This window comes from Lycium ferocissimum, unplaced genomic scaffold, assembly GCF_029784015.1.
Source record: "Lycium ferocissimum isolate CSIRO_LF1 unplaced genomic scaffold, AGI_CSIRO_Lferr_CH_V1 ctg10657, whole genome shotgun sequence".
Classification (NCBI taxonomy): domain Eukaryota; kingdom Viridiplantae; phylum Streptophyta; class Magnoliopsida; order Solanales; family Solanaceae; genus Lycium; species Lycium ferocissimum.
The window spans coordinates 502-27,712 of NW_026713429.1; the positions used below are offsets into that span (position 1 = coordinate 502).

Genomic DNA, 27,211 nt, shown 5'->3' on the forward strand with positions numbered 1-27,211 from the left:
CCCATAACTACCATCATGTTCCAACATCAACACACACCTTATTTCATGCATACAACTTATATTCACACATCTACATCACCCTTAATACATGAAAAGAAAGTTAGATCTTACCTCGACAACTTGACTTCTCCTCTTGGCTAGAGTTGGTGACTTGAGATGGAAATGGTTCTTGTTGCTCCAAAGACTATCTTCACGTTTTAGGGACCTTCTAAAGGGTTGAAACACCTTGGAAAATAATTTTTGGATCAAGACTCAAAGAGCTAAATTTCAGGCCTCTCTGGCCGTAACGTGCTCTCCTCTCTAGGCTTAGGTTTTCTTTCTTTGTGTTGTGTAGTTGAAATGAATTGTGATGGCCTGATTTCTTGGTCATTATTTGGTTCAACTTTTGATGCCTACAAGTTGGTCACATGCTCCACTTATGGCATGATTCATTCCATTAACTTTACACTTTAAATTTCCTAATTTGTTTTCTACAAACTTAGGCCAACCTCACCTTGTTTCTCCTTTCTTCTTTCTTTTCAATTGTTTACAAGACAATCTTGTGTGTTGAATGATTCATGCACCACCCTTTGTCTATTGTAATCATGCCAAGATGGATGAGCAATATTTAATGTGAAATGATCCCTCCACCATGTTATGTCCTCCTAAACAATGTATACTTTCATAAAGTAGTGGATGCTCAAATATTCAATCGTATGCTTCAACTTTTTCTCCTCAAAAATTTTCTACAGCCCCCTTGGCAAATTTACATGTATATTTCTTCAATTTATTTGTCCACAATATAATGAAAGTGTAGTGGATGAATCACATTTAAATGTATATTTGTATGTCTCCCATAATAGTCTTATTTAAGATGACTTTGAGTCATCTTTTGGACATGGCATGTTAATGCTCATATTGGCTCATTGTTGCCACTAATTTTAACTTAACACCACAATTAAGTAGTTCCTAATTTCCATTAATGCTTCTATACCAAACAAAATTTGTAGATAAATTGTGACTTCAAACGAAATCGGAAGTTAAAGTCTCTACTTTGTATCTTGAGATAGTCTTAATACTCGGCCCGACTTGAATCATCCATATCTCCTTACCCCGATATCATTTTGACGAGCTGTTTGTTGCGTTGCAAACTAGACTCGATGAACTTAATTTTAGGCTTTTGAAACACCTTAAAACTCCTCATATACTAGGAGATATACCTCCTACAATATAGGCTAAAAAATCGGGTCCGAGATTTACCGAAATTGTTCCGATTCATTTCGTTTAACTTCTAATCTCTCTTCCAACCTCATGTAACCTCTTATACATACATATACACACAGTCATTTACATCCATAACAATTCATATACATGTCTCGAAGGGTCCGTAGAATCACAATAACCATAAGTAGAACTCACAAAAGCTTCGACGAAACTCAATCGAAAAAGTATATTCCTATCTTTTGTCCATCTTCTATATCATTACTAATAATCTCAAATACTTTAAAAGGTCACTCACATTACCTCATATACATACTCATAACGCGATTTCAAATCCTTTAGGTTACCGAGTCACCTCGAGATACTTAAGACAACCATATTTATAACGATATTCTTACTAACTCGATTAACTTTCCTTGAACCTTCTTAACTCATTCTTTCTTGTTTTAATACAAGTAGCAAGGATTATTATGGAGTGTGACATTCTCCCCTCCTTTAGAACATTCGTCCTCGCATGTCAAATGAGGACTAAAACTCGTCAATTAAATAACCGAATCACCCGTTATCGCAGACTATAGACCGCAAGATTTGACCACGAAAAGGGTGTTTTAGGAATATTATGCCTAAAAGTGCTAAACGACCAAATGGGTCGTTACAGGATCATATGATACACTTCAGCTTGAGAGCTTTTACCCCTAGCATGCTGCTCTACCCAGCTAAGCTCTGCTTCCCAGCCTCTAGCAAGCCTTCTAATGCCCATCCATGTTAGCAGCTTTTCCCAGACTTGACTTGAGAAATCACAGAGAAAGAATAAGTGCTCTATGCTTTCATTTGCAACATCACATAGTGGACACTGCCGGTCAGTTGTCACACCCCATTTATATAGTCTGTCTCTGGTTGATAGTCTCTTGTGTGTAGCTAACAGTAACACAAAGGTCCATCTAGGTAGTCCACTATTATTACACACAATTCTCCTCCAGGGCACCTTCAGAAACTGACCCCTTAGCTTGACATACAACACCTTGGTTGAGAATTTCTGCATGCTTTTAACATCATCCATGGAGTAGCCAGCCTGCATAAAATACTTAGTTGCTTTGAGGATCCTCTGTACAATCCAAGAAGCCTGTTTGGGCACATTATTTATCATATCCCTGTTCCTTCCATAATAACTATGGACCCATTTCACCCATAGTTTGTCCTGTTTTGCACAGATATTCCATAACAGCTTGCAAATAGCTGCCTTATTCCACATTTCACATCAAGAATGTTCAGGCCTTCAGCAGACCTGGGGTAACAAATCCTCTCCCACGCTAGTAAGGCTTTTTTTGAGAAATCAGTACCCCCAGTCCACAAAAAATTTCTGCAAGTGGCCTCTATCACTTGAATAATTTTCTTGGGTAACACAAACACTTATGCCCAGAATACTTGAATTGAGAACAGTACATATTTGATTAATTGGGCTCTACCAGCATATGACAAGAACTTGGTGGTCTAAGATTTAATCCTGCCAAGTGTTTTATCTAGCAAAGGTTGACATTGTACAATAGAGACCCTTTTAAAACTTAGAGGGACACCTAAATACCTAAAAGGAAGGGAATCCTTACTTATTATTAAAGTATTATTATAACGTTTAAATAGTGGTATGTCCTTTTTAAAAATTTATTTATGGCTATTTAGATAAATATTGGCCTTTTAAGTACCATTACTTGTCCTAAAACTCTTTTGATCATGTGTTTAATGGATGGGCACTCTCACATGATGTATTAAAGTGTTATTATGATGTTTAAATAGTGATATGTCCTTTTTTTAAAAAAAATTTATTTATGACTATTTAGACAAATATTGGTCTTTTAAGTACCATTACTTGTCCTCAAACTCTTTTGATCATGTGTTCAATGGATAGGGACTCTCATATGGTGTTAAAGTGTTATTATAATATTTAAATAGTGGCATGTACTTCTATTTAATTTACTTATGGCTTTTTAGACAAATATTGTCCTTGGTCTATACATAACATGTGGAAAATTATTGACCATGCATGAAGTTGAGCCTAAATGATAACTGTTAGCTATTGCCGGCGATCGATTTATGGTATACCTATCCACGATCCCTTAGATTTGTGCAATTTGGGGTTTAGGGTTTGTGGTTTTATTTTTTATTTTTTTTGTCTGTACACTCTTCGTCATCACTATCAGATCATCCTGTCACCTTGCTTATAGAAATCCAATTCCAATATTTTGAGGTCTCCTCCCATTCACCCATGTAATCACCACCTACCATAATATATTCTGCAATCCTATAATAGACTACGACTATGATTTATCACTGCAATGGACGCCATAATATGTCGATAATAGACTACTGCTATAGTCTATGACTGCAATCGACGCCATACTAAGTCGTTGAGGACTAACATTTCGATGAAAAGCCAAAACTTTTGTCGGAGTTTTCACCGGAACGGGATCTGAAAGGTGATAAATAGGGAGCTTTTGGAGGGATTTTTTTTTTTTGGGTAATTAAAATGTTGGGGGTTGGGGTCCAAAGTGTAATTTTTAAAACTTTGGGGCTAGAATTTGACACAACATATTTTTGACATCCTGACGTCATAAATGGTGGCCAAAGCACTAATTTTTGAAGACTTGTGGCCTTTTGGCAAAATAACTTTTCAATATGGCCTTTTGGCCAACTCCCCCCTTAAAGTTCATCATGTCTCTAAATTCTTGTGTATATATGAACTATTAAATTGCACAAATTATGAATGAAAAAACATTTTCTAATGAATTATGCCAATACTATGCTTGTTTCATACTGATAGGAAATTAAATTATCCCTTCTAAAAATGTTAGTAGTAAATAAAATGGCACATATATGAAAGTTGCAACTTTAGCTAGTTCATTAAATAAACCGAAACATTCAATTTGAAGAATATAAGCAATATAATAAGTACATTTTATACATGGAAAATCATTAGTGTAAATTTTACTGAAATGGTAGTTATGAATATGTACAGATAACAATTATTATAGCATCGGCATAAAAGGTAATACAATAATTTTTCCAATAATTTCTACACTTACTTAGTGCATAACGGTCATGGATAATTTTCACTTTTTTTCCGGAATTGTAATTCAGAATCATGTTTGGACATATAATTGTTATAATTTTCCGGAATTCAACTTCAAGAATATTTCCGAATTCGAAAAACTCTCAATATACATATTTTCACATTTTCACTCAAAATCATTAACAAATATTCAACATTTATTAAAGTCGAGTTTATATCCAAACGCAACTTCGATTTTCAAATACCAGTTTTCAATTTTTTTTTTTTTCAAGTACTAGTGTTTTCCAAATTTCTCCAAACACCACTTAAGTGGAAAAAAATAAAGGGCTTTTTCTTTCTTCTTCTTACATGGGTAGTTTTCCCTTATTTTTACACTTATTTGAGAAAAAAGAAAAAGAAAAGGGGAAAAAAAAAAAAAGGAGCCAGTGGCATTTCCGTTATATTAGAGAAACATTGGGTGCATATTATGAACAGTACCGATATACTATCGTCAACAGTGACGTGTAGGGCTAATCAAAACGAGTCCTCAAACCCAACGCTCTTTGCTTTTGAAAAAGAAACACACCATGCTTCAATCTCCACCGTTCATTTCACTTCCACGTCATCAATCCTCGTTTCTCAAAATCTACGGCCACAAATCACTCTCCCAACAAACACATATTAACCATGACTCTAGTTAAGTTAACTCAACCCTAACTCAGGCTCGAGTTTTCTCAACCCAATATCAAGCCATAAAGTCTCAACTTTTAGAGAGAGAAACTAGAGAGAGAAAGAGAAGCAACAAAAAAAAAAACTTAGGTTTTCTATGCTTACGCCGAAGAAGATACCGGAAAAACTTTGAAGGTTGTTAACTTTTAGCCCTGAATATTAACTCATATTCCATTTTAGTCCTACACTTTTTCTGAAACTTCGTTTTACGTCGGGCTTATGTTTTGATTGATCGTTTTACGTCCAAATTAATGGATGAAATTTGGGAAAGAGCCGTAGAAACTGCGTTAGACGGCGAAACAAACTTCAGTTCAGTGAAAAACCTAACATTAGACGGAGCCGTTAAGTGTGTTCATGGAAAATTACCTCAACCGTCAATTTTCGAACGATTTACGAATCTCGAACACTTATCTATAGCGAATATCGGTGTTTCATCGTTAGAACAGTTTCCAAAGCTTCGTAATCTTCAAAAATTGATTTTATCTGATAATAGAATTGCTGGAGGTGTTGAATTTCTCGTAGATGCTGGTTTAAATTCACTGAGGGATTTAGATTTATCGAATAATCGGATTAATGATATTGATGATTTGAGACCTTTGGCTGAATTGAGACTTGTTTCGCTTGATCTGTATGAATGTCCGGTAACGAGAGTTAAGGATTATCGATCTAGGGTTTTTGGATTGATTAAGTCGTTGAAGTATTTGGATAAGATGGATTTGGAAGGGAATGAGAGACCGGAATCGGATGATGAAGAGGATGAGGATGAAGATGAGGATGATAATGATAATGAGGATGACGTGGATGATCCGGGGAGTGGGGAGGTGGACGGTGAGGATCGACCGAGTAATGGACATAGTAGGGTTAGGGTTGGGAGTGAAGGTGTTGTTGATGTTGATGAGGATGAAAGTGATGCTGATGAGGAGGAGATGGAGATAACGAGAGCGATTAACGGGTCGAAAAGCCAAGAAAATGGTGTTCTAGATGAGGAGGGAGATGATGATGATGATGATGAGGATGATGAGGACGAGGATTTTGTGGAGGAGATAGATGAGGACGGAGATGACGAGGATGATGTTGTGGAGGTACACGAGATAGAGGATAGTGATGACGAGGAGGATGGTGTGGAGGATGATGAAGATGATGACGAGGATGAGGATGAGGAGGAGGTTGATAATGATGAGGGGGATGGAGAGGAGCCGGAGAGTACTACAGGGAGGTTGAATAGTACGGAAGGGGAGATTGATGGACATGAGCACGGGGAAGATGATGCGGACGAGGATGATGATGGGGAGACGGGAGAGGAGGTGCATGGTGTTGAGGAGGAGGATGGGGATTTCGATGATGATGATGATGAGGATGCTGAAGATGAGGTGAAAAATCTCTTCTCTTTTAGTAGTTGGTCATAATTGATTGTTTGGTTAAAAGGATTTCGCTTATATGGGGTGAATTGTTTGTTCTGTGTGTTAGCTTTGTTATATATCTCTTGTTATCAGTTTTTTAAAAATATGTTCAATTTCCAGTATGTGTTGCTTCAATCTGCATGATTCATTTATTGTTTTGTTTTAATGTTTCGCATGTCATAATTGATTGATTCGTTAAAAGGCTTCTTTGCTGATGGGTGAATTGTTTATTTTGTGTGTTAGCTTTGTTATATGTCTCTTGTTATTTGTTTTATGAAATATGCATTTAGTACAACATGTGGCAGTTTTTTCCAATTTTGAGTATGTATTACTTCAATCTGCATGGTTTGTTTGCTTATTGCTGCTATGGAACTGTTAGAATTCGTATCTTATTTGAGCTTCATAGGCTAATATTAATCAGTTTGATCCTTCCGTTGTTGGAAATACCAGTAATTTTGGCTGACAAATGGATGAGTAAGTCTTTGTAATAGTGTCAGATTGCCCAAGTAGTAGTTTCAGGTTACTCTGAACCTGGAAGTTTGGTGCACAGATTGGTTCTGTTGCCTCAGTAACCAAGCTGATTTATTAGATCAAAGCGGTGTGTAATATCTGTATTATTTTGCTTGAAGCAGTGTGTGTATTCCGCATTCTATTTGATGCAGGTACCTATCTAGGATTAATCATTCCTAGGATACCTAAGCTATAGTTTTATGTAGAAGACCGACTAGACACACATTAGCTAATTGATTTTAACAGATGAATCAAAAATTATAAGAAGGATGGGTTCCTGGTGTTTTTTTATTATTTATGTTTTTGATTTCTATTTTCTAGGCAGCCTGTGATACAGATGCATACGTGCTATTATTGTAAAAGTAGTAGAATTACTGACCCTTTTCTGTATGGGGGTATAGACACTGTTAATTTGTTTGTGGAGTTTGGGGGTATAGACACTGTTAATTTGTTTGTGGAAAATTCTAAATTATAGAAGTTTGTCAATGACGTTGATTTTATAGTTTATATGATACTTGCTGCTTTATCTACCTGCTCTTCTTCTAAATTTATGATTAGATTCTGCTTAACCAGTTTAATATCTGCGGGGAACTATGATTTTTCCTGAGATTTTGACCATATTTTATTTTTTCTACTCAAATAATATATATGAAAATATTGAAGGAAGTTTGCGTGATCGTGTTTTGTTGGGTGAGAGTTCTGAGAATTCTCTTTAATATTTCTTTTTCAACCTTTGTGCTTGCAATTATATTAGAGGAGCAGATGCTCTGGCTTGAAGTGCAAAATTTAGTAGGCAGGCGTTTGGCCATAGATACCAAAAACAAATTCACTTTTTTTTGGAATTTTTGAAGTTGGAGTTGGAGTTGGCGTTGTGTTTGGCCATAGTTTTTGAAATTGTTGTTTTTGGTGAAATGTAGTTGTAAAAAAGTGATTTTTTTTTGAAAAACAAGTTTTTTGAGTTTTTGGTATTCTGGAATACAACTTCAAGTTGTATTTGAAATATTTATGGCCAAACGCCCAGAAGTGAAAAAAGTAAAAAAAATTTCCGGAAAAAAGTGAATAATTTTTATGGCCAAACGGCACCTCAGACAATTTTCCGTGTTTTTGGTGTGTTGTGGTTGTGCTCTCTTTCTTTCATTCCTTCTTTCTGAATTTACTATTTTATGCACGATCTCTTGATTTCCACTATTTGGAATCTAATGTTTGCTGTGCTCTGACCTGTTGCCATTGAGCTTCTCTTGAAAGAAACTTGCTCGAATAGGGGCAGGGTTATGGTGATTTTAGCCCTTACATATTTTTGTTGGTTTTAAGTTGATCTTCTCTAATGAAGCTTTGACACAATGCGTTTTTATCCCATTCTCTGTCTTTCCTGAAGGAGACTGTGTATTGCCAAAGTAGAGGGAGTCTTAACTTGTCGAATCTGTCGCTTATGTGCTATTATGTGTTTTCTTGGTTTCTCTGAAGTGGTTACATTTCTATTTGTGACCTTTTCTTTTTAATGAAGTGATTATCTACTTTCGACTGAAAATTCATTTTCTTGTTCTCTAATTTACTGCCATTATATAGTGTCTTCCTTATTCCAGAAGGGGGGACAGTTAAATCTCATTGCTGAAGTATATGGGTAATTTGACCTTGTTGAATACACCGTTTGTTTCTTTCTGGTTTTTCTGCCTTGGTGTTATATTGGTTATTTAATTGATATCCTTCTTGCTGCTGCATGATCTTTTTATCTATGTTTCTCTTAAGTGTTTTTGGAATGTTCGAATGATCTTCCACTTCCATGGATGTGTTTTATGGCTCTGCAGCTTTGTATCTTGTTTGACCCTGTCTGTATTCCTCTTGGAAAAATGGTTTTAATGGTTTATTTGAGGTGCTTTCTGTTGAAAATTTGTCTTATGGATTTTGCAGTGATCAGTTTACCCCTATGGTTATTCTGTTAGAGCTTAACTGGTTTTCCTGTTAATTGCAGGAAGAAGATAATGGCAATGGCTACCTTGTTCAACCAGTTGGTCCTGTTGAAGTAGAAGATGATGCTGAAGGCAGTGATATGGAGCCAGTTAATGGTGATGAAGATCCTGATTTGGAGGAAGACATTGAAGATGAGGAGGATGATTATGGTGAAGTTCAAGAGCTGCCACCCTCCTCCTCTTCGAAGAGGAAGAGAGATGATGAGGATGATGATGGTGAGGATGATGACGAGGAGTTTGCCAAGTCATCCAAGCATCGTTAGCAACTGTATCTGTGGTGGGTTTGATGAAGGAGATGATGAACTTGAGAATGGATTTATTCTCAGACTGGTGGTAGTTATAACTGTTGATCATCTTTTCTTGGTGGGAAATTCAGGTCTATGATGATGGTATACAAATGTTCAAAAGTTGGTTAGTAAATATTGGCGCTCTTGCTTTGTTTGCAGTAGCCGTTGCCTAGTGATTCAAATGACAGTTGATCCAACTACTCTTCATGAGTAGGTTTTTGGAGGGGAATTTGAATTGATTTGGGGGAAAAAAGCGAAAGGAAAATCTCTGCGAGTTCTTCTACCATAGTTAGTAGGTGATGAATAGACTTCATTTTCCGCCTTTTTTTTCTTGAATTTAAAAAGAATGCTCTTTGCCTTTTTTATGGGGGATAGTTTTTTAATTGGCTTGTGTAAAACAGCTTTGTGGAATAGTTGTCTCTATTAAGTTTATCACACTGAGATGGATGATGAGCCAGGCCCTTGATCGAATTATGTCACATGCATTTCTTGTCAGCTTACTTTTACAGCTAATTTTTTTGCAACTTGCAGGTGGTGCCAGATGTCAGCTGTTTGTTGTCTCAATTGATTGCTCTCATTTCCTGGTCTCCCAATCATGTGACCGATGATATATTATACCCACCGGCCCCGAATATTATTTAGTAAAAAAAAACATAGAGAAAAAGCAATGGTCCCAATCCAAAAAAGGAAAAAAAATTCCTCGCTTATATTGTGCTAAACGAACTTATACCTCTTGCATAGAGATCGGATTGGCGTTGGTGTCCTTGGGTATTAGGCCGTGGTAAAAGTATTGTTGGGCTTGGAAGCCCAGAAGTCTCGGTTGGCAAATGATCCAAGAGAGCATGTTTGGGCTACAACAGAGCAGGCCAGTGAAGAATTGTACTAAATTTGGGCCGCCAGCTTAAACAGAAGGCTTCGTGCTTTTGTCCAACTAGTCAATGCTTATGTGACAAAATGGGACATGTCTCTTTGTTTATGTGTTGTACTTGTGCTACTTTTTAAAGCATTTTACAAAGAGATGTAGCGCGTGTTGCGCTTGGTATATGTATTTAAATTTCTTAAACTTTCAATTATTGAATTCAATTGAATGGTATACAACCTTTTTCTTTCTCTCTTCATTCCTCGCCCGGATTCCTGCTCCATCTTCCACACAACCCCCCCCCCCCCCCCCCCCCCCCCCGCACACACACATGACCCCCAAAATAAAAAACAAGGGTTAAATAGCACTTTTCGTCCTTCAATTGTTTGTAAATTTCAATTTGATCCTTGTGATAAATAATACTTGACTTAGCACATTTAACCATCAATTAATTTGAATGTGCACTTATGATGCCTTTAGTTGTGAATATTCATAAATTTATCATAATTATTACTCGTTTCACCACTTAATTAACCATGTGTTATGTTTAATTTGTATTGTTATTTCATATTTGACGGTACGATAATTTCTAAAAATAATTCAAATACGACATACTGCTTATATAAAAAACACACATTTCGAATAATTGAAGGTTAAATGTGCTTCATTAAATATCACATGGATCAAATCAAAATATAACTATAATTTAGGGACAACAAATGCCATCACAAAATGAAATTTATGAGGGTTAACCTGGAAATATCTCATTTTACGAATTCTTTTTTGGTGTAGTGGTGGACTGGTGGTGTGCGCCTTTCCTCAAATACGGAATGGTAGTACGACGGTACAACGGCGATTATTGTTATTAGACAAAGTGATATTTTTTGGTAAAACAGATACTAAAGTACTCCCTCCGTTTCAATTTATATGAACCCATTTGGTAGTACGGAGTTTAAGAAAAAAAAGACTTTTAAACTTGTGGTCCTAAATGAGTCGCATATATTTTGTGTGGCTATAAATTATTGCATAATGGTAAAGTGTTTCCAAATATAGAAAAAGGTCATTCGTTTTTGTACGGACTAATAAAGAAATAGGTTCACATAAATTAAAGCAGAGGGAGTATTTCATTGAGTGGTCCAGAAATTATTGAATTTTAATCTCGCATTACATGTCGACTTGTAATCAATTGGGTTGGGATCCCCTCCAATAGCTTTTGGTCAAGTGTTGTTCAATGGTCAGCTAAGTTAATGAGACTTTTTTAAAATTAATTAATGTTAACAGTCGCCTTGAGAGTTTTCTTAAATTACTATTCCAACTTATTATCGAGGAATGAATGATGAATCCTTCAGTGTTTGTAAGAAGAGATGAAGCAGTCAAAGGATGTAAAAATTGGGTAAACTGTGAACACAACAGAGGAGAGAGGTTGGCCATTGGTAAAAGAAATTAACAGTGGATTATCGTTTTTAATTTTAGTGTCAATAAATTGGAGCCGTTGATTCTATTTTGCTGATGTGGCATACTTGACCAAAAACTACTGGAGGGGAGTAAACACGCCATTTTGATAGTACTATATCTTAATTATTGTTACGTCGTCTTGTCTATTAACTTTAGTGAAACTTTTCCTTTTATGTACGTGGGATAATTTTATAAACTTGGAGTAAGGGGTGTCAAATAGGTTATTTGGATTGAAATTGGGCAGGTTAACATGGGTTGAATTAATGCTCAACCCTGTCAAAATTTGTTGGAGCTAAAATGGACGGAGTGAAGATGAGCTAAATGATGGGTCAATAATGTGAGCCGTCTAACTTAACTCACGTTTTAAATATTTTGAGAAACTAAAAATATTTGACTATAAATATTTTCCCGCTCATGCTTTTCTAAATAAAGGGGTTTTCTGAAAATCAAATCTAAATACTATTTGAATATTAAAAAATTCAAGCATATGCTTTCACTCAAAATAATAAAGATATTCACTGTAAATATTTCCTCATAAGTTATTCCAATAAATTTATTTTGTCCGAAATTATTTTAACTTGTTATCCGAAAACTAAATCAAAAGAAAATTAAATGTTATTTGAAGTAATGAATAATGAGATTGTCACATTCCTCTCTTTTATCCCTTTTCCTCCTTTAAGAAAAAAGAGAAAGAAAATGTGGGAATATACAGTAAAAGATTTGCCAACAAACATTAAGCAGAAAAGTAGAAAACTAATCTAGCTAACAATTTAAAGCAATTGAAATGAGGGAGCTAACATAAGAGGTCTGATGATTGGTCAAGGGAAGTAATGATTTTCCAAGACCAGCAATGATGATAATAATATAAAATAATTATGAGAAAATGAGCAATCCGCATTATATTATCTCAAATTCACGTTTTTCCATACTTTGACAAAAAATTAGTCATGTTTCAAAATTCCGAAATATCAATATTTTATATAGAACTTGATATCTTTTTTTGCGGACAACAATGTCGGCTCATTACATCAAATATGCCTAAACGTTTGGATCGACGTTTTGGGGGTTGTAAAGTACCCCGAAATAAGTTTTGTTTGTTTGAATCTTGTTATCTTTAGGTTTAAGTGTTTTCTTTTATAAGGTTTTGATTTAAGTATCTTATTATTTAGTCAAGACATTACTTTATTTCGAATGTACAAATAAAAATATTATATTAAAAAATAATTCATCCAATACGAGAGGTTCAAAATAATTCAAAAATACAATAACAAAATAATATCAAAATATTTAAAATAATATTTTTAAATATTTATCATGTCCCTCCACCAAGGTTCGATCCCTCCACCAAGGTTCGATCCGTAGTGGTTGAGGTAAAAAAGTAGTCAAATAGCTAAACTACCAAGCCAAGTTGCATTTAAGCATTATGTAGACACTTTTTAATTTTTATGGTGTTCACTAATGCTACTTATCTTGTTTTCTCAAATTGAATTTCCAACATTGAAATTGACATTCTAAACTTCATCACCATGGGATTTCCATCTTGAAATCTACTTTTTATCATCAGATTGTTACCAGAGAAGAATGAAAATTGTGCACCAATTTGGAGGAAAATTCAAATTGAATGAGACAATGGGCGTTTTTTGAAAAATTGGCCCGGCCAAACCGCCTTCCGACGTTTGACCCGCTAGATCTCAGAAAAATACCCAAAAAAAAAAATCGCATAAAACGGACAACCGAGCGCAAAGTTATGACCGTTTAAAGTTTCATCAATTTACAACTAGTTTTTCTCCCTCTACTCCTTAAAATAAAATTGTCTTGACTAAAAAAAACAAGTTAAAACTTAATAAAATAAAACACTTAAACCTAACGATAACAAGTCACCAAACAAAACTTACTTCGGGGAACTTTACAACCCTTAAAACGACGAACCGAACGTTTAAGCCTACATTATTGTTCGCAGAAAAAGACATCAGTTAAAATATTGATATTCCGGAAATCCCGTGGTAATGAAGTTTTGAATGTCAATTTCAATATTGGAAATTCAAGTTAAGAAAATAAGATAAATAGCATTAGTGAACACTATAAAATATAAAAAGTGTCGATATATTGCTTAAACCTGAAGATGACAAGATTCAATCAAACAACACTTACTTCGGGACAATTTACAAGACATTGTGTCCGCAAAAAAAGATATCAAGTTCTATATAAAATATTGATATTTTGAAGTTTTGAAACATGACTAATCTTTGATCAAAGTATGGAAAAACATGACTTTGAGAACTTTAAAATTGTACAAAAAAAAAAAAAAAAAACCTCTATTGCGCACTAAATAAAACTTAACTGTAAATTTACCGTTTGGTCTTATTGCGCACTAATTTAGTGCGCAAAAGGTAGTTTTGTTACCTTTTTTTAGTGGGGTATTTTGGTACCTTTTGACACTTTTTGGATTAAAAAAGTTGCGGATTCCCATGCTCATGGGTCCATAGCATTTGTTAAAAAATTAAGTATATAAAAGTTGTTTTTCAGAAGTTTAAATTTTAAGATGATCACATATTTTACTACTATATTATAGTGCAGAAATCAGGATATAAATCTTATCGACATCCATTATCAAAATATTTTTATGTGTTTGATCCATTAAAAAGAAGAATTAGGCCTAAACAAACGTACTAAAAGTGTAATTAGTGGCATACTTCAATACATATTTTTCTTTACCTATCACCCACACCAACCCATTGCAATTTTCAGGTAATGGTTTTGCTCTTGTGGAAAGATAGTGTAGTCATGAGATTGCTTAACATACATTAAACATATTTCGTAGTCATGAGATTGCTTAACATACATTAAACATATTCGAAATTACTTCTTATTAGCTAGATGGTTAGAAAATTATTCTCCTTCTTGCCTACCAAACAGTGAAAATACGTTTTAAAACAGTGAAAATACGTTTTAAAAAATACTTATTTTCAGGAAAACATTTCTCTTTCATACCAAACACATCCTGAACCCATTGTAGAGGCCCAAAGGTCTTGGATACAGAATAATGTTCACTGGAGGTCCTACCATCCCTTAAGCAAAGCAGAAAGAAATAGCTAAGGCATACAGTTTAGTGCTGAGAATCCTCCAAAAGTCCATTGCACTCATGTATGTATACTCAAATTTTTTTTGGAGGATCCAACACACATCCATCAGCATTTTTGAAGGAACCGACATCACCAATTGGCATTTTGGAAAGGTCCTAGCAACTAGTGTTTTAAAAGGCAGTTTCAAGACTCGCCTCGGGGCGAGGCACTGGCAAAACGCCCTGGGGCTCACGTCTTTGGGCTTAGTTCCTGTGAGGCTTACGCCCTAAGCGCCCGACTGTACGCCCTAAACAAGCCTAACGCCCAACGCTTGGGGCATGCCTAACAGTTCTTACACAATTTATATATTAAATTCTTTAATTAAAATCGTTGACTCTTATAATTCTTTAACAAATAAATGATACTTAAATTTTTCATCTATAGAAATAAGAAGATTGAGTGTAACTCAAATAACAAGTCGTAGTATTGCATATTTACTAGTTGAGAACATCGTGAGGGTGAATATCACTTAATATTTCTTTTAAAAATACATAGCCGATTTGTACATGTTCACTTGTCGTTGGTCTTTTGTCCTGTATATCAAAATTATCATATTTTATTACTTTGCTATTTGAAAGTAATTTTCATTTTATTCATGAAGGAATTACGTTTTAATTATAATACTGATAAAGTTTATTGATATAAAATGAATAGTATGACAGTAATATTGTTTTAAGAAATTGTGATTTTTTCATTGTTTGAAAAGTTAAGATGTTAGAGTTGATTTGTATTCCATAATAGCTTTTATTTCACTGTATTGTTTATACTTGTAAAATTATGTTATATGTAATTACAAGCTGTAAGCAGGGGTGGCTCAAGGGTGAGGCTAGTAAAGCTTTTGTTTTAGACCCTCAAACTTTTGAGGCCCCAAAAAATTTTACCGATGAATTTTATGATTTAAGTTTCTATTAAATAATATTGAAGATTGTAAAAAGAAGTACAAAATATATATAAAAAAAGAAAGAAAAAACACTATCTACATTTTAAAACTTTGAACTAAACCACTCAAATCTTCATATTATTAAATAAAGTTTTTATAATAACATCCTAGGTAATGTCTTTAAAACACATGGCTAATATCTTATTGACTTGAATTGATCCTCACTAATATAAATACTAATGTTACTATTATCATTTATTTACAGTTTTCTTTTATTTTTAATGTAATTTTACCTATTTAAAAATATTTATTGTAATTATAATATTTTACGAATACTAAAAATATATACCCGTGGGGCTTACGCCTCGCAGGGGCAAATGTAAAATGCCTGCATTACGCCCCCACCTTTTAAAACACTGCTAGCAAGATAGGATAGAACTACCAAGGCATACAGTTTAGTGCTGAGAATCTCTCGCACAACACAGGTGATTGTCCATTTCTGAAAAAAATCATCTCTCGCACAACAAAGGTGATTGTCCACTTCTAAAAAAAATCATACATTGATAGAAATCATAGAATTCACAAGTCAAAGGTCAAATTTGAAACTATTTTGAAATCAACCTGCATGTGATCCTCTTTGAAATCTAACTATCACAATTCTCGCGGGTTTCACATATAAGCAAATACTGCTATTATATAATATGCAGCTCAAAACCTCATGAACATAACATGTTAAAAACTTCATCACACGAAAATCACACTAAAGTTTGTTTTACAGAATTGCAGAAAATGCATAAGCAAGAGATAGAGAATTGTTTACATTGATGTAAGCTATACAATTTTCTCTTTACCAGATGCTATGTTTTCTATACACTGTCAACAACTGAATGAATGGTGCAATTTGGAGAACATCTGTTTTGTAATGTATTCTATAGACTATACTTACGATATATCCTAACTAAAGCCAAATTGGCAGAGAGGAACTAGACTTGCATCAATTACTTAAGACTAATGAAAAGCCACTGCACCTATTCGAGAGTTTTATCCTGCCCACTCGTGAAACAACATTTAAACAAACTCTTCTTCTTCTTCTTCTTCTTCTTCTTCTTCTTCTTCTTCTTCTTCTTTTCTGCCTCCTCATCCATCCAGCCACTGGGGCCAAGACATCCTTTGATTAAGCAAAATCACTTCCCAAGACATACTAAATAGCCAACAAAGACAAATAACAAGAATGACACAAAAAAGTCCCAAAAGAGAACAATGGGTAAAAAATACCTGGTCGTGAAGGCAATGTTCCAGTTTCATCAAAGACTCTTTTCCTCAGCTTCCCGATCTTAAACACCGTAGTTGTGATAAGATTTTCATATATTGTCCTTTTAAATTCGAGCACGGAAATCATCATCTGAGGAATCTCCTCTTCGGTGTTGTTACGCATAATCATTCTAATAGAGCCATCTATATTTTTGAATTCCTTATTGTATGTTTCCAAATCTTCTCATAATATGAGAGTTGCTCCCCATGATGGGAGACTCTCATAATAGTCAAGTTCGTCTGGTGATAGGTCAGCCATTTTCGTTGTAGGCACCCTCCCAGAGATATTCTGCCTCCTCATCCATCCAACCATTTTCTTTTTCTTCTTCTTCTTCTTCTTATTTTCTGCCTCCTCATACTTCCAGCCACTGGGGCCAGCAATATCAGTAACATCTGTGTTTGCAGGCACCCTCTCAGAGATATTCGTATTTATTGCTTCTGGGGTAGATTCATTGCCAAGGGCATTTGCAAGGAACTCCGATACTTTCTCAAATTCTGGTCGATCTGCTGGATTCTCCGACCAGCAGGACTTAATGAGGAATTCAATCTCCTTAGGAATGCCATCCCTGCTCGGCCTCACTTTCTAGAATTTACCAACAAAAATGAAAAATATTACATTCTACCAAGTGCTAACAACAACAACAACTACCAATCAGGCCAATCAAGTTGAGATCCAATATTGTTTGAAAATATATTTATGTCTCTAGTTCTAGCATATTTCTACTAGCATATTCTGCTCAATCCCTAGAAAATTATTTGATGCTAAACGTTTGTAACTGCAACGTTCAAACAAAACTAACATATATTCAAATTAACGTCAACACAAACTGATATATGGGATAATCACATTGCATGTTGTAATACAAAAAAAATACATATGATATACATCAACATACATATAATATACATAATCAACGTATAAGTTTTGTTTATTTTGGCTAGCGCCCGTAGTTAATTTTGGCTGACGGGCCAAAAAGGAAAAAATCCAGGGAAAACAACAACTACCAATCAGGCCCAAGCAAGTTGGGGTCAACTATATATGACTCCTCACCATGTCGCTCCATTTAAGTTCCAATATTATTTTAGAAATAATAAGTCTCTCTAGCACTAGAAGTTCTCCATACTTTCTACTAGCATATTCTTTCCGGTCCTTGGAAAATTATTTGATGCTTAACTTCTATAACTCCAACGTCTAAACAAAACTAGCACATATAAAACAAAATAACGGCTGTGTTGTAAGGAAAAGAAGCGTACTAGAGTTGCATCAATAGCTGCGAACAAGCTTTTTTTCCCCTTGAACGGAGTGTTGTTGGTGAGTAGCTTCCATAAAATCATCGAGAAACTGTAGACATCCACTTTATGATTGTAGTGTTTCTTCACCACATGACTAGTTGGTTCTAAGACGATCAACTGGAATTGGCAAAATGGTAAGCATATAATATGATTATTCAGGAAGTAAATTTTTTAGCCCAATGTAATACACATATATATATATATATATATATATATATATATATATATATATATATATATATATATATTTCTATACCTCAGGAGCCATCCAGCGGTATGTACCAACGGCTGCGGTCATTTCCTCCTCTCTAGCTTACCCAAGGTCAGCTATTTTAATTTTTTTCTTGTCTTCAGTGAGAAGTAGATTACCGACAGATGTACCACACAAATATTTATAAGACAGATTTTGAGAATGATTTTTTATTCTTGAAATTACCCAATAGATTCCTCCTCCACCTAGAGACAATTTGAGGATCTGGAATCAGTTGCTTCAGAATATGCACGGCCTTGTATACATTTGAAACTTTTTTGTATATGTACGCATTAGCTTTCCATGAATAAGAAAATGGACAATGTGATTGTTAATCTATCCTTCATACTAAACGCTATAACGGGTTCAATAGATTCAACACATGCACATTACTTTCCGCTTGTCCAATGCAAAACCTTGTATGTTTGTATATATGTGTATGTGTAATATATATACTAGATTCCTTCTGAACCAACTGACTACAAATCCTAGATTCATTTCTGATTCTAAATCTTCAAAACATCATGAAATGGAAATCATGCAAGTAAAATTGCCGTAATGCCGTAAAGAAATAACCGTGATCACTTGCTTACTCACTTAAAACTTGAAGTGAAATAGAGAACTGATAGTTTGAGAGATAAGGGAAATACTTGTCTTCAGATCACGGTGAATGATGCCAATTCCATGCAAATACTCCATTGCTCGAGAAATTCCCAATGCAAAACTTAGAGAAACAGTCAAATCCGGACAACGTGGTCGGATGCTCCACAGGTACTTCTGAAGTGTATCACCCTTCATTAAATCCATGTTGAAAAAAAAAATTTGTTCACATTATATTTAATTTAGTTCATGAACTAGCAGATTAATGTATTAGGAGATACATGAATTGGTGGAAAATTCTAGATTAGTCTAGTGTGTTCTTATTCATGTCCTTGGAGGATGTGAATTGTGAAATTATTAATAGTGATACATGTATGCTAGGCTAGATACATGGATGAATTCACCTATAAATAGTCATGTAATCTAGCCATTTGAATCAAGCCAAGTTGAATAGAAAATCATTTTTCCTCCATTTCTCTTCTAGTGAGTTTTGAGTTTTGAGTTCTGTGTGTTTGAGAGACAACAAAACGTAGACAGAAAATGACTAACACCAATGGAACTCCATTCCAAGTTTCGATGCTCACTAAAGAAAATTATGGAAGTTGGTGCATCCGAATGAAGGCATTGCTTGGAGCCTATGATGTATGGAAAATTGTGGAGAGTGGCGTTGATGAAGAAGATGATGCCGCTGTGACAAAGAAGAAAGACCAAAAGGCACTCACACTCATCCATCAAAGTTTGGATGAAAAGATGTTCGAGAAGGTTGCAAACGCAACCAACTCCAAGCAAGCATGGGATATTCTTCAAACTTCCTTTAAAGGTTTGGACAAGGTGAAAAAGGTTCGTCTCCAAACCTTAAGAGGAGAATTTGAATCGCTGCAAATGAAAGAATCCGAATCAGTTTCGGATTATATTTCAAGAGTCTTGGCGGTTGTCAATCAAATGAAGAGATATGGTGAAGAGTTGAATGATGATAGGGTCATTGCAAAAATATTACGATCCCTACATTCAAAATTTAATTATATTGTTGTTGCCATTGAAGAGTCCAAGGACTTGGACACCATGACCATAGAAGAGCTCACGGGTTCTTTGCAAGCACATGAAGAAAAGTTGAAGAAACCGAAACAAGAGTCGGTTGAACAAGCTTTGCAAGCAAAACTTTCTTCGAAGGAGAAAGATGAACGACGTGGCTCACAACAAAGAGGTCGTGGGCGTGGAAAAGGTCGCGGTAGAGAAGGAAGAGGTGGTAGTCAACCTCTGACCAAAGAAAATAGAAGTCAAGACTCCAATCAAGGAAGAGGCCGCGGAAGAGGTAGAGGATGGAGGTCAAATCAAGGAAGGTATGACAAATCAAATATTGAATGTTATACTTGTCATAAATATGGTCATTTTTCTTGGGAATGTAAAAATAATTTTGAGGAGATAAATAATTTTGTGGAGAGCAAAAATGAAGATGAAGATGACACTTTACTCATGGCATGTAAAGAAGAAGAAAGTGTAGAAAGAAATAAATGGTACCTTGATTCCGGTGCAAGCAACCATATTTGCGGGAAGAAGCATTTATTTGCTGAGTTTGAGGAATTTAATGGTGGCAACATCACTCTTGGAGACTCTTCAAAAGTTCAAATCAAAGGAAAAGGTACGATTTTAATTCGTTTGAAAGATGGAAGTCATCAATTTATCTCCAATGTCATGTATATACCGGAAATGAAAAGTAATATTCTGAGTTTGGGACAGCTTTTGGAGAAAAATTATGACATTCATTTGAAAGATAAAAAGTTGACTATGAAAGATGAAAATGGAAGATTGTTAGCCAAAGTTCCTATGGATAAAAATAAAATGTTTGTTTTGAATCTTCAAAGTGATGTACCAAGGTGCTTATTTTCATGTGTCAAAGATTCATCTTGGCTTTGGCACATGAGATTTGGCCATTTGAATTTTGATAGTCTTAAGGTTGATGAAAAAGGAAAATATGGTGAAAAGGTTGCCAACCATTAACCATTCTAATCAGCTTTGCGAAGGATGTCTTTTTGGAAAGCAGTCAAGGAAAAACTTTCCCAAGGAGTCATTGACAAGTGCACGGTGTCCTTTAGAGTTGATTCATATGGATGTGTGTGGACCTATCAAGCCAGCCTCACTTGGTAAAAGTAATTATTTCCTTCTCTTTATTGATGATTATTCTCGAAAAACTTGGGTATATTTTTGAAGGAAAAATCTGAGGTGTTTGAAAACTTCAAGAATTTTAAGAGCATGGTGGAGAAACAAAGTGGCTACCAAATAAAGTCACTTCGGTCCGATAATGGTGGAGAATTCACTTCAAATGAATTCAAGGCTTTTTGTGGAAAAAATGGAATACGTCATTTTTTGACCGTTCCAAGATCGCCTCAACAAAATGGCGTGGTGGAGAGGAAGAATCGAACTATTCTCAATGTGGCAAGAAGTATGTTGAAGAGCAAAAATATGCCAAAGGAGTTTTGGGCTGAAGTAGTTGCTTGTGCGGTGTATTTATCAAATCGGCGTCACACCAAGAGTGTTCGTGGCAAAACACCGCAAGAGGCTTGGAGTGGTTTCAAACCAAAAGTTGCTCACTTGCGAGTGTTTGGAAGCATTGCTTATGCACATGTGCCAGATGAGAAGAGATCTAAGCTTGATGAAAAAAGTGAGAGGTATGTTTTCGTTGGTTATGCGCAAAGATCTAAAGGTTATAAGTTATATAAACCAAGAAATGGAAAGGTTACCATAAGCAGAGATGTTGAAGTTGATGAAGATAGTGCTTGGGAATGGAAATCTAAAGATCAAGATTACTCTTTTAGTCCATTCCTTGATGATAAACATGATGAAGAAGTTATGAAGCAGCCTACTACACCACCTACAACACTTCCACTGCAAGTTCAAGAAGTTGGGGAATCAAGTTGAAGCAGTGTACCTCGAAAGTCTAGAAATATTCGAGACTTGTATGACGCAACGGAAGAAGTAATAGAAAATTTAAGTGATTTAACTCACTTTTGTTTATTGATGGACAGCGAGCCTGTAAGTTGTGAAGATACTGCCGGTAATCCAAAATGGAGAGATGCGATGGATGAAGAAATCAGGGCAATCAAGAAGAATGACACTTGGGAGTTGGCAAAACTTCCAAAAGGAAAAATCACCATTGGAGTCAAATGGGTTTACAAGCTAAAGAAAAATTCCAAAGGAGAAGTAGAGAGGTACAAAGCAAGATTGGTAGCAAAGGGGTACAAGCAAAAGGCCGGTCTTGATTATGATGAGGTGTTTGCACCAGTTGCTCGTTTGGAGACAATCTGCTTGAAAATTTCTTTGGCAGCTCAAAATCAGTGGAAAATCCATCAAATGGATGTGATTTCGGCTTTCTTGAATGGGATTTTGGAGGAAGAAGTATACATTGATCAACCTTTGGGCTATAAGGTTGAAAGAGATGAAGATAAAGTGTTGAAATTGAAGAAGACTCTTTATGGCTTGAAACAAGCTCCACGGGCTTGGAATTGTAGAATTGACAAATACTTCCAAGCAAATGGTTTTTTAAAATGTCCACATGAGCATGCACTTTATGTAAAAATTAATGAAGATGGTGGCACATTACTTGTTTGTTTGTATGAGGATGATTTGATCTTGACAGGAAATAGTCCAAAGATGTTTGAAGAATTCAAGAAATCAATGACAAGAGAATTTGAGATGACGGACATTGACCTAATGTCATACTATCTTGGTATTAAAGTGGAGCAGAAGAATGATGGCATCTTTATTTCACAAAGAGAATATGCAAAGGAGATTCTCAAGAAATTTGAGATGGAGAAGTGTAAGCCTGTTAGAACCCCCGTGGATTGTCGAGTTAAACTGTCCAAGTGTGAAGATGGAGAAAATATCAATCCCACATATTTCAAGGGTCGTCTTTGGAAGCTTAAGGTATTTAACTTGTACGAGACCCGATATTCTCTTTGGTGTTGGACTTGTCAGTCGCTTTATGGAAACTCCAACAACTTCTCATTTAAAAACCAAAAAGAATACTCCGGTACATCAAAGGTACACTTGGTTATGGAATTTTTTATTCATCTTCCAAGGAATTCAAGCTTGTTGACTATTGTGATAGTGATTGGGCTGGTGATGTTGATGACCGGAAAAGTACTACCGGGTTTGTTTTCCTTTTTGGAAATTCTGCATTTACATGGAATTCCAAGAAGCAACCAATTGTGACTTTGTCAACATGTGAAGCAGAGTATGTAGCAGCTTCTTCTTGTGTTTGTCATGCAATTTGGCTAAGGAGCTTATTGAAAGAACTTCACCAACCACAAGAAGATGCAACTAAGATTTGTATTGATAACAAATCGGCCATTGCGTTGGCCAAGAACCCGGTGTTTCATGAAAGGAGCAAACATATTGATACTAAGTATCATTTCATTAGAGATTGCATATCGAAGAAGGAGGTAGAGCTTGAGTTTGTGAAATCTTAAGACCAAGTTGCGGACATTTTCACCAAGCCGTTGAAGATTGATATTTTTCAGAAGCTGCGGATGGCTCTTGGAGTGGTGAATCAAGTTTAAGGGGGGATGTTGAAAATATAAACTTGTTCACATTATATTTAATTTAGTTTATGAACTAGTAGATTAATGTATTAGGAGATACATGAATTGGTGGAAAATTCTAGATTAGTCTAGTGAGTTCTTATTCATGTACTTGGAGAATGTGAAGTGTGAAATTATTAATAGTGATACATGGATGCTAGGCTAGATACATGGATGAATTCACCTATAAATAGTCATGCAATCTAGCCATTTGAATCAAGCCAAGTTGAATAGAAAATCATCTTTCCTCCATTTCTCTTCTAGTGAGTTTTGAGTATTATTTGTGTTGTCTTGCTCTCCCAAATTTTCAACACTCCATGACTAATATCAAAGATGGTTCGGTGGAGGCGCCAATAAACTGTAAGGATTAGATTTTTCTTCTTTTTTTTAAGCGAACCCGCTAGGCACGTGCCTAGGGCTAGTTTTTTATTAATAATAAAAGCAAACCTCAAATAGAAGAGTACAAGCAAGGGGGGCTAGACCTTACCTTACTAATCCTAATGAGGTACCGAACCTCTACTACTTAACAAGCATGAAGAAAATAAGAACTAGAGAAAACCAGGTATTCTATGATCAATCACAACGTTTATAATACACTCTATGATGATATTACAAAGGAGGATGCTTAAATAATGTAAAAATATAAAAGTCAAGAATAAAGTTGAGTTATCAGCCTCAAACTTCATTTTATATATGTATGAACTTAAAAATATAACTTGCCCATCTAAAGTAACCTGAAGTATTATCTTTTTGTCTTCTTCTTCAAATTTCTCCAACAACACTTGATAGTTCATCACTTCTTGGATTTATTGGATCTTGTTAAAGTTGTTGACACTGTCAGATGATTTTGCTTTGCCAGTCGTATCGGTAGGTGCCTTGGAACAAATTCCTCAGTCACCTTCCCATCCCAACTAAGCTGCCATCTATGTGTCTTCTTTTTACTTTTGTTGCTTCCACTTCTTTGTTGCCTAGGTGAGAGATCCCCATCCTTGGCAACCTTATCAAAGCATATGTCCAGCATATCATCCTCATCATCCCCATCGAACATGTCATCGACCAAGTCAATATCATCTGTCGTAGTTGGACTAAGTCCTGAAACTACAGCGTCCGACTCATGGCTCTTTATCACTACTCCCATATCCTTTGGGGCTACTAATCAAGCTCTTCTTATAAATATCAATTGCATTTGATGTATCCATATCATGCGAGACAAGAGCATGAAGGATATCTCTATTAGTCAAGCTTACTTTTGTAGCGCTTAAATTAGAAGAAGTACATGTTACTGCCATAGATGAATTTGCCTTACTTGAAGGCACAAATGCGTGTGTGCTTGAGGACTTAACTTACTCCTAGGAGGTGAAGTAATATGCTCCTCTTCCTCAACTAAATCTGCCCACATAGGAGCACTCATTTCCCTTTGTTTTTTTTGTAGAGTTCAAGAACTCAATCCCTTGATTATCCATATTTTTCGCCATACAATGATCCAGCTGAATTTTTCCAGTAGCGGACAATGGTTCAAAAACATTTTGAGTTGGTAGAATTAAATTAGGATCGATGCACAACTGAACATTCCTAGTCGCACCCTTTTCCTAACTTGGAGAATTACTTCGACTAGCCGAGGAAACAATACGACTTCTAACTGATTTTTTGTTTGCAATCACGGTCCAATTTCCAGACGCATTATATTCTTCATTGCTGGAATTTTCAACTTGCAAGTCACCAGGTTTTGAAGCAAACTTCTTCTTGAGACCATGAGAATTTTCAGCTTGCAAATCAGTAGATTTCTCAGTTGTTAGCTTCCCTTGTTCATCGCTGCCCCGTCCAGCAAAATTGGCCTTACTCTGTGCAAAATTTTCAGCAGCTTCGACATCACCTGTAGCGATTAGTTTCTGCCCCGAATCAGGTAGCGACACATCAACCACAACTCTTGGTGTGGCCCCAATTTTATCAACGTTATTAGCTCTTAATTTCTGCCCTGAATCATCAGTAGCATCAATTTTAATAGTCACAACTTTGCTTGACTTCGCTACTTCAGTTCCACTTATTTTCTTCCTAGAATTGTCGAGTTCGCAAAACACGGACAGAGCTTGATCAAGAGCAGTAGCAGCAACTGTTGCATGCCCCCGTTTATCAAAAATTTGTCCAGCTTTTCCAACATGATCAACTAAAACCAATGCTTATTGATCACTCATAGTGGCTGCTTGATCTAATTCCACATCTTGGAAATTTGTTTGAACCCCGATAGCATCACCACTCTTTCCAGCCACTAGAGTTGGATTCACATTCTCAAACGATTGACTTGCATCAGGTTGAGCAACCAAGGCTAAAGCTTGATTCCTTGAAGCAACTTCATCTTCAACAGCTTTGCCTTTATTCATATGCTGCCCAAAATTTTCATCTGATTGGACGACCAAATCACGTGACTCAACAACCTGATTTTTATCATCACTCTTCCCAGCCAGAGTAGATTTAATTCTAGATCGCTTCGCATCTAGCAACTCCCTCACATCACCTTGATATTTTTCGATAACAGTGCCCTTTTTCGCTGTGTCTTCTCGGTTTTTTGTTGTATTCTTTACCAGTAATAGTCGACAATCACTTTCATCATGACCTTGGTGCTTACAGAATGTACAATAAGATGGTAGATTATCATACACGAACTTCTGAAAGTACTCCACAATTTTTCCAGATTTCTCGTCGATATATTGTAGTCGCATTCGCTGCGGCAAGTTCGCTAATAAATCAAGTTCGACTTTAACTCTAGCTGTGCTAGGTCTTGACTTCTCTTGGGTGGCTTTATCAATAGCAATGGGTTTACCTGCTGTTGAGGCAATTGACAGTAACGATTGTTTTGCGAATAACTCCGGAGGTAAATTAGGAAGAGAAATCCAAAAAACGCCTTTGACGTCTCTTCTTTAGGATTGAAACCAATAGTCCATGGAAACACTCTGAATTGGTGCTGTATACCCTTATATAATAGGTAGTTAACCGATTTAGATGCAGCTAATACGTACTCATCATACCTATCAAATCTAACCAAGATATGTCGACGCGCGAGCCATCCGATAAGGCATCGACCTTGAGTTCCCAGTTGTGTAGGCAGAAGCTTTCTCAACTCTTGCATGTCAATTGAATCCTACGAAAACTTTAGTATCAACGCTTGGTGTAGACCCTCTTCCATAGCATACTGATTTATCTCTTTCAATATGAATGTAATTGTAGGTTCCTCATGAATAATCGCTATCGACTTTAGCACTGTTTTAGACAAATTTTGTGTTGCTTGGTTTGAATTTAGGTGTGTAGCATAGGATGCTTGAGGATTAGGGTTTAAGTTTGGTTCTCCCACAGCCATAGGCTGGGGAGAGAGAGAAACAGTCATGGCTGCCTTCAAGTCGACATAGGAGCCGCAGAGAGAGAAGAGAGCCTGCGTAGGGTTTTTTCTCCACTGTCAATAAGGACCCATTTGGCCATGAGAATTATTCATTTTTTTTTTACGTAAGGATTAAATGACATAAGCATAACTGTTAAGAAGAAAATCGATCACCAATAAAGCGAGGCTATTAATGCGTACCTTCACAATGTTGTCATGATTCACTCTAGACAACAAGGTACTTTCCCTCTCGAATTTCTCCTTCCTCAGGGGACTTACACTTGAGGATTCCTCTGGCTGTGTTACTTTAATCGCAACAGGCTGGGATTTATAACTGAAACATGAAATATAAAATGTG

At 35.8% G+C, this 27,211-nt stretch overlaps 1 protein-coding gene and 1 pseudogene across 2 annotated transcripts; one reads left to right on the plus strand and one right to left on the minus strand.

The window, feature by feature from the left end:
• Positions 1-4,983: 4,983 nt before the first annotated feature.
• Positions 4,984-10,246, plus strand: LOC132041552 (acidic leucine-rich nuclear phosphoprotein 32-related protein). 2 transcript variants are annotated; one of them, XR_009411103.1, is made up of 3 exons: positions 4,984-6,342; positions 8,852-9,432; positions 9,668-10,246. XR_009411103.1 is itself a non-coding variant. In XM_059432255.1 (2 exons), exons 1-2 carry the CDS (start codon positions 5,224-5,226, stop codon positions 9,110-9,112), a joined length of 1,380 nt encoding a protein of 459 aa, XP_059288238.1. In that variant the 5' UTR covers positions 4,984-5,223; the 3' UTR covers positions 9,113-10,246. The 2 variants fall into 2 exon arrangements, 1 of the variants encoding a protein (XP_059288238.1); XM_059432255.1 differs by having other exon boundaries at positions 8,852-10,246.
• A 6,701-nt stretch (positions 10,247-16,947) lies between these two features.
• On the minus strand, positions 16,948-27,180 carry LOC132041553 (serine/threonine-protein kinase STY13-like; annotated as a pseudogene).
• Positions 27,181-27,211: the final 31 nt, after the last annotated feature.